This window comes from Apteryx mantelli, chromosome 12 (assembly GCF_036417845.1).
Source record: "Apteryx mantelli isolate bAptMan1 chromosome 12, bAptMan1.hap1, whole genome shotgun sequence".
Taxonomy (NCBI): Eukaryota; Metazoa; Chordata; class Aves; order Apterygiformes; family Apterygidae; genus Apteryx; species Apteryx mantelli.
In genome coordinates, this window is record NC_089989.1 from 4,688,640 (window position 1) to 4,707,746 (window position 19,107).

Sequence of the window (19,107 nt, forward strand, 5' to 3'; positions counted from 1 at the left end):
AGATGTATACTTCTTCCACGTTCGTTTCTTTTTTCTTTTCTTATCTGGGTGTGAAAAAGTGCTGGTTGCACTTGAAGATGTGAAGCTGCAGAAGTAGTTAAAGGTGTTCATTTAAAATAGACACACAGCCAGGAAAGAGAATGGGAATAGTTTGGTCTGCCAGTTTCCTGCCGTTCTGAAATGTAAACTTAAATTCAGGTATTGACAGTGTTTAGCCAAATCCTTGGAGCGCTGAGGGCAGTTAAGCTTTCTGAAAGTATATATATAAAAAAAGCTTTTATTAGAAATTTGAAATGATAAAAGGCGGCTGCTGTCTCTCAGAAAGGGAGAAAAACCAGCTGATGTATTGAGGGCACTTATCTAGTAAGGACTTTGTATCCAGTGAGAGTCTCACAATAAACTCTTCTAAAACATGGATTCCTATTAATTCTTCAGTAAATATTTAAAATAGCCAGGTTTGTGCATAGAAGTAATGAGACCAACAGACACCGTGGAGAAAGAAGAGCGGGCTTTGCGGCTCTTGCTCCGGGCAGGGCGCAGCCCCCTCGAGCCGCCGCGCAGGAGCGTCCGCCTGCGCAATGGCACTGCCTGCACCAACTTCAGCACATGAAGTAGTTTAAAATGCTGCCTGGATTTTAGAATGTGTTGCTGATAAGCAGTAATTAATTTGAGAGGCTTTTCTGTATTTATGTCTTAGTGAAGCATATGCAATAATTAAGGTAAAATAGATGCTTCAGTTTGGAAGGAAAGTGGCTGGATGAGGTATCACAGGTAATAAATATAACCATCAATACAAACTTTGTCTCGATCTTTTGTACACTGATATAAAAATTATATAAAGGTGTTCCTTGCCATTGGACTGATCCCTCAGCAGGGGAGTCAGCTCAATGTCTGGAGAGTGGAGAAACTGAAAAACGGAGAGGCAGGATCATGCCAGTGGTCTGGAGAGGAAAGGGCTCCTGGATGCATGTTCTTCTCTACGTGCATAGGCCCTGAATGCACCCAAAGAAGCATTTGCCATAGCTCAGAAAGCTAAAATTTTGCACTGCTAGTACTGGATTTATCTCCATTCCTTAGAGGAGGACTAAAAGATGTGGTAAAGCAACTTTTATCCTTCATATTTTCTGCTGTCATTTAATTCTAATATCAAGGAAGAGAATAGGCACTTACTCAGGAATTTGGTTTATGTTTTACACAGCCTTTTTCCCTAAACTTTTATATCTAGATAGAATTGCCTTCAATGTTTGAAGTTAATTTTACATTGTAATATCGGTGCTACAGCTGTATAATAAACGTGTAGGTATAGTGGTTATGTGTATAACTTCAGCATTATGTATTTAGATTAGATAATAAAATCTTTGCTAATAAGATATTTGAAAATCAGTTTCTTTTATAAATGCCTGCCAGTCAAGTTCTGCTGCTGCTCTCGGTGTTGGTGAGAGAGTTAACTAGGAAAACATCTCTCTGAACTTGGGTCATATTCAAAAAGTGAAGAATGAATCAACTGGCAAATATTGTGTTGAAAATGTAAATGAAAGTGTAACTTTCAAGTCTACGCATGTTAATGATTTGTGTTTTGAAAAGGTTTTTATATTTAAATTTTTAAAGTCTTTTTTTCATCTTGCTTAAAACCTGGTCACTTTTGTCTGGTAATATGTGAGTATTAATATACTTTAACAAATCCACAGCTTTGTTTTTCCCAGTTGTTTAATTCTTTTAAATGCTTTAAAATATAGCTGATGTTCTATATAAGAAATCAGGTGAGCATTCAGTCAGTCAACAGGCTGGATACTACATTCAGCTGAACCTGAAGGGCAGGAGGAGGACAGTACTAACGATGCAGAAGCAGTGCTGTTCTGCCTTTTTGGGTCCTCCTCTGCCACGCAAATCTGCAAGTGCGGAGTGACATGAGAGACCGTCTTGAAGCAAGAGTCTGTATGAATGAATGACTTCGCAGTCTTGAATCCCCACTACTGTTTCCATTAATGTATGCTACCTGGATTAAGTAACAGTCTGGAGTCTTTATTGTATGGTTTTCAGCAGAAACTCTGTGCAGTTTTTAAGAAACACAAGGATGAAATTAAGAAATAGCCCAAGAATGCAGGGAGGAACATTATGTTTAAGTAGTTGAGGCTTGTCCTTGCTGGAGACAGCATGAGTTTGTGTTTGTGTGTATTAAAATAGAGAATGAATTATGTGGTGTTGTATTAGAAACTGAGTATATTTTTAAAGAAATATGATCTGTCTCCTACTGTTATTTATTTTTTTTTGTGATGCAAGTGCAAATGCAGCTTTTTTTATTATTCATTTCCCTCGACTGTATTTTCTCTTAGCTACTTTTACTGTGAAAGGGCACTAGCTAGCCATTTTCAAAGTTATCTATAGCCCTCGTCTTTCTTCAGGGTCTGCTTTAGTGGAATCTTGCACCTGCACGGACCGCAGGGCACAGCTGGCAGTCCTGGCTGTTTCAGTCATACCGATATTGCACTGGTTTTCCTTTCTGAGTGGAAGAGTAAGAAGGTACTGAGAAGATCAGTACCTTAAATGTGTTGGTAATTCTGATTCTGCCCTGGTGAAATATGACTTCTTAGGTACTAGCTGTATCCAACATGATGCAGCATCCATTGATTTTACTAGTGTGTTTATAAAGACTGCAGATGCAGCTGGTGTACGGTGGTAAGTAATCTGTGTATCATTTTCCAACAGGGTGTGCATCTGCTCGTTATAATTTGATAGAGATTGTATTGTTAATTTTGCTTTACTGAACCTGTTGTGTGGGAGGCAAGCAAAGCAATGTGTGTTCAACTTAAAAAAAAAATAATAATAATAAAGTGGTTTATAAACACTGATTGCATGCGAGTAGGAGTTAGATAACAGAAGGGGGTAAGTAGCAGTTAAGCCCGGACTTGGGGGAAAATGTCTTATTGTCTTTGTAGACACGCTTATGATATGACCACAGCTGAATATTGTCAGACTTTGTCACTGCATGAAAGTCCATGCTTTTCAATGACTTGTGTAACATGAACAACATGCTATTAAAGAAGCATTTAGATTGGATATATTCCAGTTGTTCCTTTTCTCTCCCATTTCATTTTACTTAGATGTTCTTCCCAAAATGCTGACTAATTTATAAAATGTTAATATTTGGACAAAGGAGGTGAGAAAGAAAATACAGGAAATATGGCATTCATTATTTAGATCACTGTATCTCCTAAAAATAAATGAGTTCTTTGTTGTATACTTGCACCTTTTTATATAAACGGTGTCATTTGAATGTTTGTGCAAGAATGGGGAAATCACGCTGAAGTGCCCTGGTCAGCAGAGGCTACTCATGACCATCTGGTTCTTTGAATGTAGTGATTCACCTCACAAGTAAATTTTGCTGGAGTCTCCATTCTTATTTTGTTCTTTAAATAATGTGATACAATATGGCAGATACTATTTTTACTTCCAAATCATGTTTTCTGAAAACATGGAGGTTTTCTGAATTCCTGCAATAAGCAATTTACCCTAAATCCAGCTGATATTTATCAATGTCAAATAAAGATTGATATCACCCTAATTTTCCTATATTTCATAGTTACTTCAGGAATTCTCACAGTTGTCCTGAGGAAAATAACTTGGTTGTTTTCTTAGAACAATAGCAGACAAATCCAGTGCAGAAACTTAGGACAATTTAGGTTAGAATGGACAACTGGAGGTCGTGCAGTCCACCCCTCTGCTCAGAGCAGGGATAACTTCAAAGTTAGATCAGATTCTCCAGGTTTCCTTTTCAAGGTTTGAAAATTCCCAGGCACGGAGAATCTACAGTTTATCTGGACAACTTGGTCCAGCACAGAAGGGTGCGTATGTTTTTGATGGAAAGTATTTGGAGTTCATGATCAATTTTATATTAAAATATATATCTATATCTGCATCTAAATTTTGTGAATTTGCTATCGTAATGAGTTACTACCATCCTGTGTTTCAATAATGTAAGTGATGTAGGAAATATTTATGAATTGTGGCTGTACATGGCAGCGGCCCAGGTTAAATAGCTTTTTGGCAATCTGCGTCAGTTCTGGTTTGTATAAATGTTGCTCATTACTAGATGGATTCATGAAAACATTAAGGTTTTTTGGTATTTAAAGACTATTTTAAAAACAATTAAAATAGGAATGGATTTTAACAGCTGTTTACTTAAAATAATTCCATGGTTTTTTTCCCTATATTTACCTAAAGATTTAGTTCTTGTAGAGAACAAGGAGCTTAAAAAGTTCTCTCACTTTTAGGTAGAAGAACTGATGAATGCATTGGAAAAGACTAGACAAGAATTAGATTCTACCAAAGCCCGTCTTGCCTCAACACAGCAGTCTTTGGCTGAGAAGGAAGCACATCTGGCTAACCTAAGAATAGAGCGGAGAAAACAGCTTGAGGAAATTCTAGAAATGAAGTGAGTACACTTATTTCTCTAATTTCTAGAAAAATTAAAATTATTTGTTGCAATAAGAGATTTTTTTCTGTAAATATTTTTTCTATGTATATAGACACACTAAAGTCTGAATTTCAGGACTTCTAATGGTTATAAAATGTAAGTGTTAAATTCCTCTTAAAATACAGAAGTGTAAAAGTCTTCATTTAAAAAGTAGTCAATAATTGACATGCTAAGAATTTTTTGAAAGCTGTTCTTTGTTACATGCAAGTAAAATATCAGTACAGTATAACTTTCATGGGAAACAGAGGGTCTAAGGCCCCATCTTTCTGTGAAAACGCTGTGCTGGAGTTTCAGTGAGTGTCAAATGCAAGGAAAGGGATTTACCAGCTTTGTATAGATGGTACAAAGTCTATTGAAATTAATCGGTTAAAAAACCCACAAACCTTATCAGTCATTATTAGCATTTATAAGCATACAGAACAGAAAAAGGAAGATAGGCCTATAATTAAAGTCCGACTTCCTCCCCACAATAAGTGAAAACATCTGTAATTATACCATGCTAAAGCTGTGACATGATCTTTGAAATCGGTGTTTACCAGAAAAGAGTTAACCTGTTAGGACTTGGCTAGGCTGTTAAGTGTGTGGTTAACATTCAACAAAGAAAATCCAGAGTTGTAATTTTAAGACTGTTTTGTTTGGGGGAAATTAAAAAAAAACCCAACACTTAAGCTTTGTGTAACTTCAGCTAAGTTATTGTAAAAATCCTCACACTTAAAAGTAAGGTAAATAATCAGAAAAATTATTTAATACTTTTACCGTAAATAAGACAACATGGCAAATGAAGATATATGCTTAATATAGTTTTATGAAAGCAGATTTTAAGAATGGCTACTATGTAATACAGGTGCAACATTATAAATACCTGTAATTTAAAAAGGAATGCTGTTTCCAATGAAGTCAAAAGAACTTCAGCTTTTGACTTTAATGTGATTTATCTCATAAATAAACAACGTGATTTATATGTGTGGAAACATGCAAATTGATACTTTGTAGTAGTGAGCATGTGATTTTATATTTGATAACAGTTATTTTATTTAGTTTTCTGATTTTGTTTTATATGTAGATATTGATTCAGCTATTATAAATCAGATGGTCAGTGCTAGTGTATTTCATGAAGTCGTCTATTTTCTTAGTGCTTTGATCTGTTTCTTTGAGTGCATGCTTAGGTTTTGCCCTAACGGTAAGATTGATTCTTTTTTTTTTCCTATAAGTGATCATAATTATCAGTTGTTGGGTAATATAGAAAAAACAAAAGCAGTACCTTTCATTCTGTTACTGTGACTCTCTTGGTTGGGTATGCAGAACCTCCTGGATATTGAAGAGCTGCACAAGGCATGTATCTTCAGTTTGGGAGGTGAGGTTGGCAAAAACTAGGTGAAATTTGATTTATTTTTATTTTTATTTTTGATAAAAATGTGTTCGTTTTATGAATAAAAGACTGAGTGGATGGTTCTGGTGGTGAAAGATCCAGTTATCAAAGGTCCAGGTTAGGAAGATTTGAAAGTTAAAATGATATATAAAGATATAGAGTGATTTTACTGACAGTAAAAATTACTAAATAAAAAAATGAAATATTTTTGCATGTTAGATTTTTTCTTTATTTGTGTAGTCATTAGTGTTGTTTCTTCTGTTTTGTTTGTAAAAGACTACTTTCTTATATATTTTTGTTTTACTTTTTGCCATTGTTTTTGTTCGGTCTGTAAGTACATATATTTTTTTTCTGCCATTACCTTTTTTTCTGTCTTCCAGAAAAGCAATTTTCATATACATTTTTCATTTTTAACCCTAAAATGAGCTCCAATTTGTTTGGAAATCTACAAAGTTAACAACCCGTGTAACCTAAAATAGTAAACCACTATAAATTTTATTATATACGTCTTCCTACCTAGGTAGGAGAGGGTTACCTAACCAGCCTCCTCTCCTAGGTAGCTTTCCCAGCTGCCCAGCTCTATACTGCTGCTTGTAAGAGCCTGATGCTCTAACTCATATGCATAGGTGAGCCCCACTGAAGTCTGTGAGCTCAGCTAATAACCTAGTTGCAATTAGAGCTCCCTTTCATTAAAAAAAAAAAAATATATATATACTATTTTTAATTACATGCTAACGTTTTAATTTCTGTGAAATGTGTAAAAAAAGAGTACATATTGGAGAAGGAACATCCAAGTGTAGTCCTATTCTGAAAAAGAGTTTTGGTCGCTTGTGTGGTGTTCATGGAGTTAACTAATGTGTTTGAGCGATATCCTAATGGTTGCATAGGTTTATTTGTAACATGTTGAGCAGAACTTTTGCTTGTGGTAAGTGTGATGGAAATAACCAAGCACGGCTTTCAGACTTCAGGATGAGTTTTGCTGATCTTGGAGACACAAAATAGAGTTAATGAATGCAACAGTATTTAAAACACAGCACAATATTACTAAACAGAATAGATAATGAGATTAGTGGCAGAAATTCGCATGATTGTATTTAGTTTTTGTCTCTTTTTAGTTATTGCCTCTAAAACAACCGTACTACTGCATCAAAGAAGCAAAAAATGAACACACTTATTAATTTTTTTCATTTGTGAATGAAAAGGGTTACATGACTGCTGCTATATATAGGAATGTCTAAATCAATGTATGTCTTAATTTTAAATTTACTAGATTGTTTATTTAATTTAGTAAAATATATTAAACAGCATAAACTAATAGATATATGTGTACTGGTAAATATCTTGTATAAATAATTCAGAAATTTATTACTGTAATTTAATTTTTTAAATTACTCACTGAAATAAGTGCATGTCAAACAAGCTTTATAAAACTGCTGCATTGCAACAGAATATTATAAATATGGCATTAAATTATTTTTATGAATATGGTGTTCTCAAAAGTCGATTGTAGAAGCTAGCTAAGACCCAGACATCTGCTGACAGAATAATGACAATTCTGTGTAACAGTAATATACTAAAATAGTATTTCTTCATCTGGCTTCCCTCTGATATTTTAAGATAATTTATTAATTGGCAACGATGACCCTAACTTCTATTTATCATTTTATTATTTAATGCTGAGTGATTACAGTTTTTGACTGCTGGCTTCTAGTCAAATAGGCATGAGCTGTGTGTTTAAGAACCTTCATGATGATTTCCTATGCTTATATAATGTTCAAGTTCCAAACATAACTCTGCATTCTAGGCCCATCTGGCTGACATTGCCAAGATCCATCTTAATTTACTGGCTAAAATCAGTTGTCAGTTTTAGATAACTTCTTCAGTGGTCATTACATGTTCCCATATAGAATCGGTTATTTAAGGAAGTTTAGAATAAAACTGGATGGAATCTTAATCTACTTCATTATCTGGTTTGTCTTTTTCAACTGGAAACTAGATCAGTAGCCTTTAAAGGAAAGGCACATTGATGGAAGGAGATAAACATATAGTTATCCTTAACTTGATGCCAACATGTGAAAAGACAAGATTTATTTTAAAGAATTCCACAGTGTTGAAGTTTGGAGAAGGATTTGCATGCAAATGCATGTTGCTTTCTAAATATGTGATTTTTCCAAATGTCTACAAAAAATATTACTATATTAGTTCTGGAGGAAATATTTTTTGTTATGGTCATATTATTTTCCCAGTGCATGCATAACTCACACTGACATTAATGGAAGTTACGCATACATGTCAACAGCAAAATGCACCATGTGTTCAAATCCATCATTTTGCCTAATTGGCGTAATGCTTTGTGCTTATTCTATCTCTGAGCATAATAAAATCAATGAGCTTATTATGTTTTAAATCTGCAATAAGTTTAAAAACTACTTCTGTATTGCATAATGTGGCAAAAGTCATGCTGTCATTTTAAAAAAGTGTATTTATCATCCGTAGAAATATTTCAATTGGCCTGAAATTAGAAATGCCTAGTTAGAAATATGTATCAAGACTACTTTTTTCGGATAGTGTTTTTATTTTCCAAGAAGTCTACAAGAAGGAGCAGAGCCTACTGAAAACTTCAGAAGGCTTGCCTAGAAAAGCTTGTTCATTTTGTAATATGAAGAATTTGAGGGTAGGAGCAGTTTCTGCTCTGTGATGTGGTGGTGTTTTTTCAGATTTTTCAGAAATGCCATGTTTGTGGAGCATGCTTTCAGACCACAAGGCACCCACAATGCTTTCATACAGATGTCCTTTCCGATATGGTGGTTCCTGACAAAACTCTCATAAACATGCCCATAACAAAATTGGATAGCTGGATAGATAGATAATTGGGGATTTATATAAATGTGTATTAAAACTGCTCTATCTATGTATGTGAAGTAAATGCCTTCCCTTATGGAAAGTGAGTTTTACTATATGGGTTAGACCATTGCCATCTTTTTAGAAGCTGTCAATATTATTTCACCTTTGAAAGATGTAAAGTTTGACCTGGAGAACCAACAGTCGTAGAAGAAAGTCTAATGCCATGTGAAAAGATCTAACAATTATTGTCACCTTTCTTGTTAGTTCAATTTTTTAAATTACATGCATTTCATTTTCTAGCTGCAACCATTGAATTAACACCACCCCCCCAAACTTTGTTATCAAAATTTGCAGTTTTCTTGGTTAAAAAAGCCCTTAAGTTCAGTTTCTGCAGTGTTTACCCTACGTAGATATACATTTAAATTTAAAATTTAAAAAAAGAGACTTCATTGTGGTTTTACATTAATTTGATGACTTTTCAGTGACTTAGTTCCTTGTGATAATCACTGCACTTAGTTGTAAGTGGCTGTGGGATTAATCCCAGACAATCTATAAAACAATGAACTTCATGTTTTGACTTGAAGATCAGTGAATTCCTAATTTTTGAGACTGACAGTTAATTACTGAGTGTTTCCCTTAACAGTCAACTCAGTGCACTGTTGAAGCTCTCAGACCATCCCAAATTCCTGTTCTGGCCAACAGTTTGAAAGATTGGGATAATATCCTTGTCTCTCATGTAGTTCATGCTATCACTGGTGTGTATTGCTAAATCAGTCTTGTTGGAAATGACTTTGCCCTGAGATTTTCAGAGGAAAGTTCCCAAATTTCCAGAGGAAGAATATATATTTTCCCCATGTGGAAAAAAATCAGATTGCTTTAGTAACAAGTTTGTTCAGTAAAGGTATCCTAATGCAATAACTAGCTAGTATTTTTTTGATTGAATAACAAAAACAGAACATTGTTGTGCTGTCAAAAATTTTTAAATTTTTAAATTAGATTTTGAAGTACGTTTTCTTACAGTGACAGTATAAAATTAAGCATCCCTTCCTTTGTTTAAGAATGCCCATCATTTGTTTCACTGAAAATAATAAATGAATATTGCTTATCTCTGTTATTCAGTATGTTTACTTTATTCTTTTAACAGCACCTGGGCATAGTCAGGATGACATATTTGTGGGAAGAAGGGGATAAAATGTTTTTTTTTACCAAACATTCAGTCCTACCAGCTGCCACTCTTAGCACAAGAGCTGAACACTGCACTTTTACCTCCTGGATTGGTGGTTCAGCTGATCTGCCAAACAAGGAGAAGGCAGCCGCGTTTGCCACTAGACGCCAGTCTCAAGTGGGAGATGGTGGTCTGGGGCTGCTTGGCTCAACACGTTGAGTGAGAAGAAGGAGCAGCTTCACAGAGCCAGCAGAAAGCTTGTCCTGTTATGGGGGAGAGAACAAAACTTGTCCATTCGTCTGTCACCATATCTGACTGGTTCTCCTCCTTTCTTTTAGTGCAGGAGATTCAAGCATGGGTATATAAAAATGGCTTCAAGTGAAATTTTGAGGATGTTGCAGGGATAAAGAGGGACTTTGAATGAATTCTGGAAGTCAGGGATCACAGCCTATGGGGAGGGAAGACTTCGTAAGAGGTGAAACTGGAGAGTCACAGTTTGTAGGGCAGACAAAATGTTTTATGGAGTATTAATGGCAGAGGTATAAGGAAGTTTACCATTCATCTGGTTTTCCCCAGACATACCCTCTTTTTTCTGTCTATAAATTTTACCTGAGTAGAAGTTAGGGATTTCACATCTGTGTAGCAGCTCAGTAGGAGCTTTAGCTCTGACAAAAGCTGTTGGATGTCCAGTCAACCTAGACATGTTTCCAGCACCTGGACAAATCAGCTCATGTCCTTTCCTTACCTTCTCTTATTACTATTTCCATCCATCACCATCTCAGACTGGCACTTGGGGAGGGGGTGGGAAAGGCACTTAACATTTTTCTCTATTTATGTCCTGCTTACTCCACCCCAAGAGGCTCTGTCTTCCAGAGGATAGCGGTTTCTTCCTCATCTCTGTGGATACAGCTATGGTCAAACCTGCTTCTGAAGTCTCCGTGTGAGTAGTAAATCCAGTGTGCCTGGAACATTTCAGAGTAATTGCGTGTGCAGTTCACCTGTTCTGTGCATGCACAGGCCAGAAGCAGGAGACTCACTGACAGGAAAATCCCTGATGAAAATGTAGGAACTCTACTTGCATGTAGGCATCAAGTTAATTTCCTTTTTGTTGAGGTCTTCTATACAGCAGCAAGGATGAGAAAAACATTGTAGCAAGGTAGGAGAAATTTGCAGGTGACTTAAGGGTGGAACTACTCTTTGAAATTGCTTAAAACTCTCTTTTTAAAACCACTTAAAACTATTGCTTCCCTACAGACACTGCCTGCTCTCTATGTTATAGTTACGCAGTAGTTCCCTTCCCCCCACCCCAAAAGGAAGGCAAAGAAGCAGATAACCCTTTCTCTTGCCTACACTGGAAACTGAGGTGTTTTATTACGAAGTGTGAGCATAGATGCTTAGTTTATGCTCCTTTTTGAAATGCTGGTCTATTGAAGGATTGTTCTAAAAGGAGCCAGCACCTCCCTTGCAGATAATTCTAGGCTAAAATATTGCTGGATACCTGACTTAAAAGCTGTTCTTTGGTTTGAAATTTAAGCAAATATACCAGGGTTGGATATCTGTTGTTAAAGTAATATTTTGAAACAGGATGCATGTGAATAATTTTTTTTTAATTTCTCAGGTCTAACACAAGGTTAACTAAATTTTAGCTTGTATTTTGAGAAAGATAGCTATGATAGTTTCTCTACCATGTGAATTCTTTAAAATAATGTATCTTTAATAGGTCAAATAGCAGACCAGTGCATAAATAGATGTGGAGAAAAAATGATTTCTGAAAATAGTTTACCATTTTGCATAATTTTATTAGAGATTCTTCTGACTTGTTTCAGCTGTAGTAATATATACTCTAAACATGTTCAGTTGGTGGATAGCAAGTTGATTGTCTCAAAAATTGTACCATTTCAAATGTAGAACACTAGACTTTTTTAGTAACCTGTGGACTGCTTCCATTTAATTGTAGGATTCATGCTGAGAGTGTAGAGAGTCATATCCCAAGTTAAATACAAACAAAACAGCAGGATGTTGATACAACTGTGACTTCCATAGGAAGTAGTTAGAATGGTAATGTGGTCTCCTTCTGACTTGGGTGGAAAGTCTCTTGTGACTGCTTTTGCCCCACAGACCTGTAACACAGCATGCCTTGACTAACATTTTTGACACCAACTTGCAAACACCATAAAGATTAGAGAAACCCAAATGAAGGCTTTGTTCTCTGGAACAGAAGCTTTCTTGACTAAAATGAAGAGATGTTTTTCTTTTGTAAACAACGAAGGGGCACAAGGCAATAAAATGTTTCTCTGAGAACAGAATGAGTGAAACGTTTGCTTGGCAAAGCGCTTCACCTATTTAAAGACACATGACTGTCACCAACTTTCTGTAAACTTGAGTCTTATACATTCAGACAGAAATAATAGTGTATTTTGATTTTGTTTTATAAAGTATGTGATGTTTGAAATCTCATCAGAATGGGAAGGAAGTGTGCCATTTCTTCATTTTTTCCTTGTTAAAGCACTAAGTTACTTTCAAAATATATTTGCACCTTCTGTTGAAGGTTGGTGAGATCAATTTAGGATTTCTCTGAAACATGATATGAGATGCTGGATTTTGCTTGCTTTTGTGTGGTTATCCCAGTAAATGAAGCTGGAGCATCTCCCACGTTTCCGGTCCCCTTTAGACAGCAGGAGAACACAGTAGCAACCTTTGAATGCGTTTCCCTCCCCGGAGGGGAATGTCTTCCTTTGTAGCATGGAAAAGCACTTGTGCTTTTCATGTCACAAAAGCATTCACTGAATACAAACCAGAAAGAATGATTCAACGTAGTCAACAGGTAACACATGGCGTGATTATAACAAATGTGTATACTTTTTTGATCTAGAAAATGGGTCTGGTTTTTGACCAACTTTTTTTCTTCATCTCATAATTATTTTGGTTTAAGCATCATGTGTTTCTGTGAGTAATGTTCTCAGGAAACTATAGAAGTTTAAGCTTACAAAGTTTCTGAGAATTGTTCCCTCTAGCAGGAGGCTTTGCTCGTGGCTCTCTAGCTGTAAAGAAGATCCTCCAGGTTCCTGTGACCCATATGGTCTGAGGTATCTGCTGGGCAGGAGGGGATTTTAACTGTACCTGCATCCCTATACCCTACTAGTACACTTCCCTTGCTGACTGTGCTACCATTAATTCTCTGCCCATTCCGGTATCCTCCCTCAATACAAAAACAGAGATATGGAGCTGGAGGTCAGTGGCCCCGCAAACATTTTCTGTTGGAAATTCCACAATGCTTCTCAGGGTTTGGTGGCAGCATTAGTTCCTGTACTAGTTTCCCCAGCACCTGAATGGTAGAGAGATCAAGGGGATACTACAGCTGCTTTATGAGGAGAGACTTAAAGACTCTTCATTTTGGAGAAGAGAAAGCTGGTGGGGGGAGGATATGGTTGAAGTTTAGAGAATCACAGAGGCGGGGGTAAGCTGAATGCAGAACTATTGTTTGCCAAATCCCTCAGCAAGAGAAATTTCAGGCACTTGTTGAGATTAATCAGTGACTGATTCAAAAGAGATAGAAGAAAGCCCTGCTTTACAGAGAGGCTGGTGACCTCCTGGAACTTGCTTCCCCAGAAGGCAGACAGCATCAGCTGGTTCAAAAAGGGGCTGGACAAATTCATGGACAAGAGGTCCATAAATGGTTACTACTTTTTGCACTTTGGCTGTGCTTGAACCATGCTCCTACAATGTATTTTGTCTCTGAAGTATAAGCTCTTTCCTCCCACATTGCTCCCTTACCCTGAAACAAACTGGCTATGCATAGTTGATAATCAGATGATCTTTAAATCTTTTTTTCAAGAACCTGTTGTATTAAGTCAACTAATATACTCTGGAAAGATTAAAGGCCGCACTCTGAATAGCCTTTTGCATGTTTTGTTGAACTATAGGAAATAGGTGGATTTACAAGGTGATACAAGTGGCAAAATAATTGTTTTAAAGTGTAGGTTGCAAGAATGAGAAATGACAGTTACTTTCTCTAGGGATGGGATTGCTTAGAGGACAGACAGAATTCACACCGATTCAGGTTTACAGACACCACAAGCTGCTTCTAGGAGTTTGAGGTGCTGAATCTTCTAATCTTTCTTTGGTAGTTTAAATCACTTCCATTTGCAAGTGGAAATTTGAAGAAACAGTTGCAATAAAAAAAATCATAACATTTGCTTCTCCTCTTTTTTTTTTCTCTTTTTAAATCATCCTCTTTAAACAAGAATGCTTTTCTTGGTTGAATTAACACATGCATTAGGACTGAATGGGTTTGAAATACACCAGTTTAATCCATGCTATATCTTGATTGGTAGCATTTTAAATTCATATGAGGTGGAATAGTATTCAGAATGCAACACTGGTGAGAAGGATAGTAGATAAAAGCAAGAACGGAATAGAAAGACTGCAGTTATGAATTAGTATTCAGTGAAACGTGGGCAATGATAAAAGGAAGAGAGCTGTACAAACCTGAAGGATGAAAATCAAAACCTGGACTCTTCCAAAGGAAAGTTACATTTTGAGGTGTATTTTCTAAGGAAACTTCATATTTTTATCTCAAGTTAACTGACTGAAGCGTTTGACATGTAAACTTTTTAGATGAAGAAGAAGCAGCTTATAAGCTTTCTGCTATAAATTAAATGCTAGCTTTTTTTCTGGTTTCCTTTGTGCCCCATCATTTTTTCCATGCAAGAAAATAAAAGCAACAAAATCATTTTACCAGAAGAATAATACTATAGAAAAAAACTGTGCTCTGCCAGCACTGATCTTGACAAAACTGTATACTGCTTGTTTTAAGTGCTTTTATTAGCTAAAAAATTATTAATGGTAAAAATGATGAAATAGGATGATACTTGTTTTGAACTTTAGCCAGCATGGGAACGGGAAGGCCTCCATCTCTAATAGTATAGTCAAAAGAACAAGTGGTTCACTAGACAGCAAGGAAGAAGTAGGAGGCTGAAAGGAAAAAAGAAAAAAAAGTTAGGCTTCTGTTTCATGATTTTTTTTTTTTAAAAAGCTGACTGAATTACGCCCTTGTCTACTGAAACCCTCTTAGTGTAATTCCCATTGGCCTCCGTGACACCTAGGGCAGCGCTGATCAACTGCAGGCTCCCATATTCCTAACCCTCAGCCAACTGAATATGATTCTAGCAGATGTTTCTGCATTTTAGACCTTCGAAATATGATGGGTCAGTTTTTCCCTTTTTCCAACTGCAAATCTTGCATATTTGAGACCCAGGACATTACAATTCAATGGTAGGAATTATGAGCTGAGGGTCTGTCCAGTGGGACAATGCTGGACTTAACATGAACTCAGATTTTTGAAACTGGAGAACCAAACAAATTTAGAGGTTTGTGTCATATAAACTATATTACTGGCTTATTGTTTAATATTGTCTAAGCAGAAATATAAAATGTGCTTAGAAATGTATATGATGTTGTTTTCTGTTAAAAGGAAAAGGTTTTAGAAAGTTAGGAGAGAAGAGAGTCAGAAGCAGCCAGACAGGAACCGCTTTCTTAGCGGCAGAAGGGAAAGGTTCAACTTGCCTTCCCTGCCTTCCCAACACTCCTTAGGTTCTGTGAAGTAAATCCATTGCCTCCTCCTCCTCCTCCTCCTCCTCCTCCTCCTCCTCCTCCTTGCGCTTCCTCACTCCTTCCACCCCCTCCCCATGACCCCAGTAAAACAAGCACTTCTCTGTGTGCTATGGAAAAATAAATCCTGGTTCCTACTGCTTTGTTTCCTCTGTTTGGGTTCTTTAGTGTCTAACAAGGTGTAAGATGTGCTCGAAGCTTTTCTTCTCATGTCTGAGGCATTTGTAAGAGCTCTCCTCTGTGCGTTCTCTCATGCTTAGTAAGGGGTGAGCGCGTGGGGCAGCCTTTCTGCCTGTCGGGCCATAGGTAAGATTTATCTTACCTATCTTACTGTCATTTAGCTTACTGATAAATCATTTATCTTACTGATATAATGAAACCTATAAGAATTTATTGTCATGGAGGTCTGTACATCTCTCTTGAAATTGGCCAAAGGATTTCAAAGTTTTTTAGGGAGGGGAACACTCATACACAGATCTAAAGTAACTTCACGCTACTTGTTCTCGTGTTTTTTTTGCCCTCCCATTGAACTGGGTATAGCGCACTTATTTAGGGTATAAGGACTGCTCAATACTCTTTATTTATACACTGCCAGGCATAATGGGCTCCTGTCCTCTATGGTCTGTTAAGCAATACTGTAGTAAACAAGAAAAAAAGTGCACATATTATGTTATACTCTGTCTACACTATCTAAACAGTATGAGTGTAGAAATACTGTAGTAAAAAGGGATTTCTTTTGTTATTGGTAAAATATGGCATATGGAGTCATTGTTCAAGGTATTCCCACAAAAATGTGCTAAAACACTGAATTTCTGATGAACTTTCCATGCTGCACTGCTGTTTAGTGGAGACCGCCAGACGATGACTTATGTGATGGCTGGGTGCAGTGGGAATTAGGATGAACTCATCCTGATTTTCTCTGTGAACAAACTTTTGCGTTTCAGAGCATGAAAATCTCGCTCCCTATCATCTTGACCTCTGTGGTCTTTAAAAGGTGGGATAGATTTAAAAAAAACTGATTTTCGTACCCATCCTTAGCGGTGTATGTGTATTGTCAGTCAGTCACTCAGAATAGGGAAGGAATGCTCAGGATATCCGAGGAAAGAGAAATGTAGTTTAATCTTAAGGCACAGAAGGGGCAGTAGAACCATCTCCTGTCTTCCTTTATCAGCGGAGAGAATTCCCTGCAGATGGCAATTCTGTATTCTTTAGTCGCTTTGGCTATGTGCAGCATACCAGGGTATCTTAGCAAAGAGAAGCCCGATTTAAGGCCATATGTTATATATATAAGAAGGTATTGTGCTACTCTATCTTTAGTGCTTGTATTCAACCTATTGTGTCTAGGATAAAAATCACCTTGAAAGGCCACCTTGGCTTGTTTCCTTAGTGTAAAGTGGCTTCAACAGCCTAGGTAAACTTTTCAAGACAAAACAGAAACAGCAGAGGAATAGCACAAAAGTATGTAGAATTATTATTGTTAGTGGAAAAAAATTTCAATTATTGATTGTACTGTAGCATTTGTGGAGGAGCTTGCCTAATTCTGATGAAAGTATTGTGTTTTGGTATTTAAAAGTATATTGAAGGATGAAGGTGAAAGACTGCTGATATATAATACTGAATTTCTCAAAAACCACACGGTTTTAGTTTGGTAAATATGCAGATACTAAGGGGAACTGTGATTCACTGGCTTACAGTAGAAATTTAAAAACACTTTTTTGTGGTTTGACTCTTCCTAGTTTCTAACCACTCCTGCCTCAAACATGTAGTTTCTCTTTGTTGCATTTGACCCTGACCAAAATTAGTCCATGCAGGCCTATGAGGATCACCCTATTGCTAAAACCATGCTAGTCTCTAGGGATTCTTCTTTTTTGCTTCCCAACTAACTCATCTTGCGTTATTTCACAGGCTAACTTACATGCTTCTCATCTTCCGTTTAGGAGGGCAGATGTAGATTGGTTTAACAGAGAGACAATCATTAAATTTACCATCTTGTTCTTTTGTTTTTCAAGCCCCCTGAGCTATCTTTATGGTTAGGAAACAGAGACAGGTTCTTAGGAGAATACAACTAAAAACAAGACAGCTAAAATAATTTGTCACCTCTCTGGAATACAGAAGCAAAGCTAGCCTAGATAGTTACAAATCCTTATATTATGTGGGTCGTGAATTTGAGTTATTGAACCAAATTTGAGTGCCACTTAAATCTACGTCTGTAAGAATGTGATTTTACTTTTATATCCTTGGACTTGGAAGAGTTTTGGAGAAAATGCAGTCAGGTGTGAGCCTAGGACATGCTTGTGTCAGGCGGTGAGCAGCACTGAGGGGATTTCGTGGTAGTTCTGTTTTACTGCCTGCATCTTACAGCCCACCGTCACGAAGACTGGCCGGGAAGGAGTCATGCAGTTAGTATGAAGAGGCATCTGAGCTTTCAAAACCCCACACGCTAAAAGCTCCAAAATATGTAATTTTCTCATTATATTTAGGAGACTTACTGTGTTTTATAACTTCTGAGTATTTTTTTTTAACTGGACAACCTGATCCAGGTCTTTTATAACTATCTTCAGAAACTGCGATCTCTTTTTACTTTTCTGTGTGGTCTGTAAACAAAAAGTAAGTAGTTATATTCATGTCTGCGAGGTTTAGAGCAGCAGCTGGTGCTGGAACTATTGTGAGATTCAGTAGCGTAAAAGCAGACATTGATTACATAACACCTAAAGAATAGGAGCCCTAGAAGTGTGGTAGATCATCATCTGACATCCAGCAACCTAATACCCTCTTAACAGAGCAGAAAATACTCTGACATTCATGAGCTTAAAGAAAAGACTTTTTACCTATTCAAAAATATTTAAACTTTCAGTGTGCGTGAAAGAAACTTGACTGCTTTCCAGGTTTGTTTTGCAACCCTTCCCCCTTTTTCCCCATGATATATTTTGTCAAAAAGCACAACTGAAATAAAGCTGATGAAACAAAAACACTGTTTCTATCATGTTTCTTGTGGCAAATCAGTACGCTGGCTGGGCATACGCATGTACCACCCAGCCACCCACTGGTGCTCCTCCCATCCCATCCCCTCGTAAAAAAATAATAATAAAAGGATCCAGTCAGGATGAAAATTGCCTACAGTATTTTCACAGTTATACTAAGAAATATAATTTCTATTTTTTCCTCTCTCAGAAAGATCTCCCTTCAACACTTCGATATAGTGATGTTTTGTTTAGTCTAATGTAAGTTTTTGTTAGTATCTAGCCTAAAAATGAGTCTAATTAACAGATGAATTTAGGAAATCCCTACTGTAGTTTGGCAACTAAATGAATGGGGGATATCAGTCTATGACAAGCAACTTCCACTTAAAGCTAATGTAACTATTACCTCATTAGAAGTGCAACTTTACACTCTTCAAATAAAAGCTTTATTGAATTTAAAATATGTATTTGACAAAGGACTAGCTGAACTTGAAATCGGCCTTGTGAAATTATGCTGCCTTTATTGATACTGACTAGCTTTATAAATGTTTATCTTAATTATGTTTTATTGTGATTAAAAAGATTGCAGATCCTCTGCCATTTCTGTAAAGTGAGCTGTTGGGGCTTTTTTTTGTTAAAGATGGGGGTAGGGTCCGAAGAATAGTCCAGCTCCAGCGAGGAGGCC

At 36.7% G+C, this 19,107-nt stretch overlaps 1 protein-coding gene across 1 annotated transcript in view; it reads left to right on the forward strand.

Moving 5' to 3' along the window:
- Positions 1-19,107, forward strand: part of ERC2 (ELKS/RAB6-interacting/CAST family member 2) — a 495,023-nt gene that overhangs the window by 311,537 nt on the left and 164,379 nt on the right. The window contains exon 16 of the mRNA XM_067303579.1: positions 4,272-4,432. Coding sequence (XP_067159680.1) covers positions 4,272-4,432 — 161 coding nt within the window. The remainder of the gene's footprint in view (positions 1-4,271; positions 4,433-19,107) is intronic.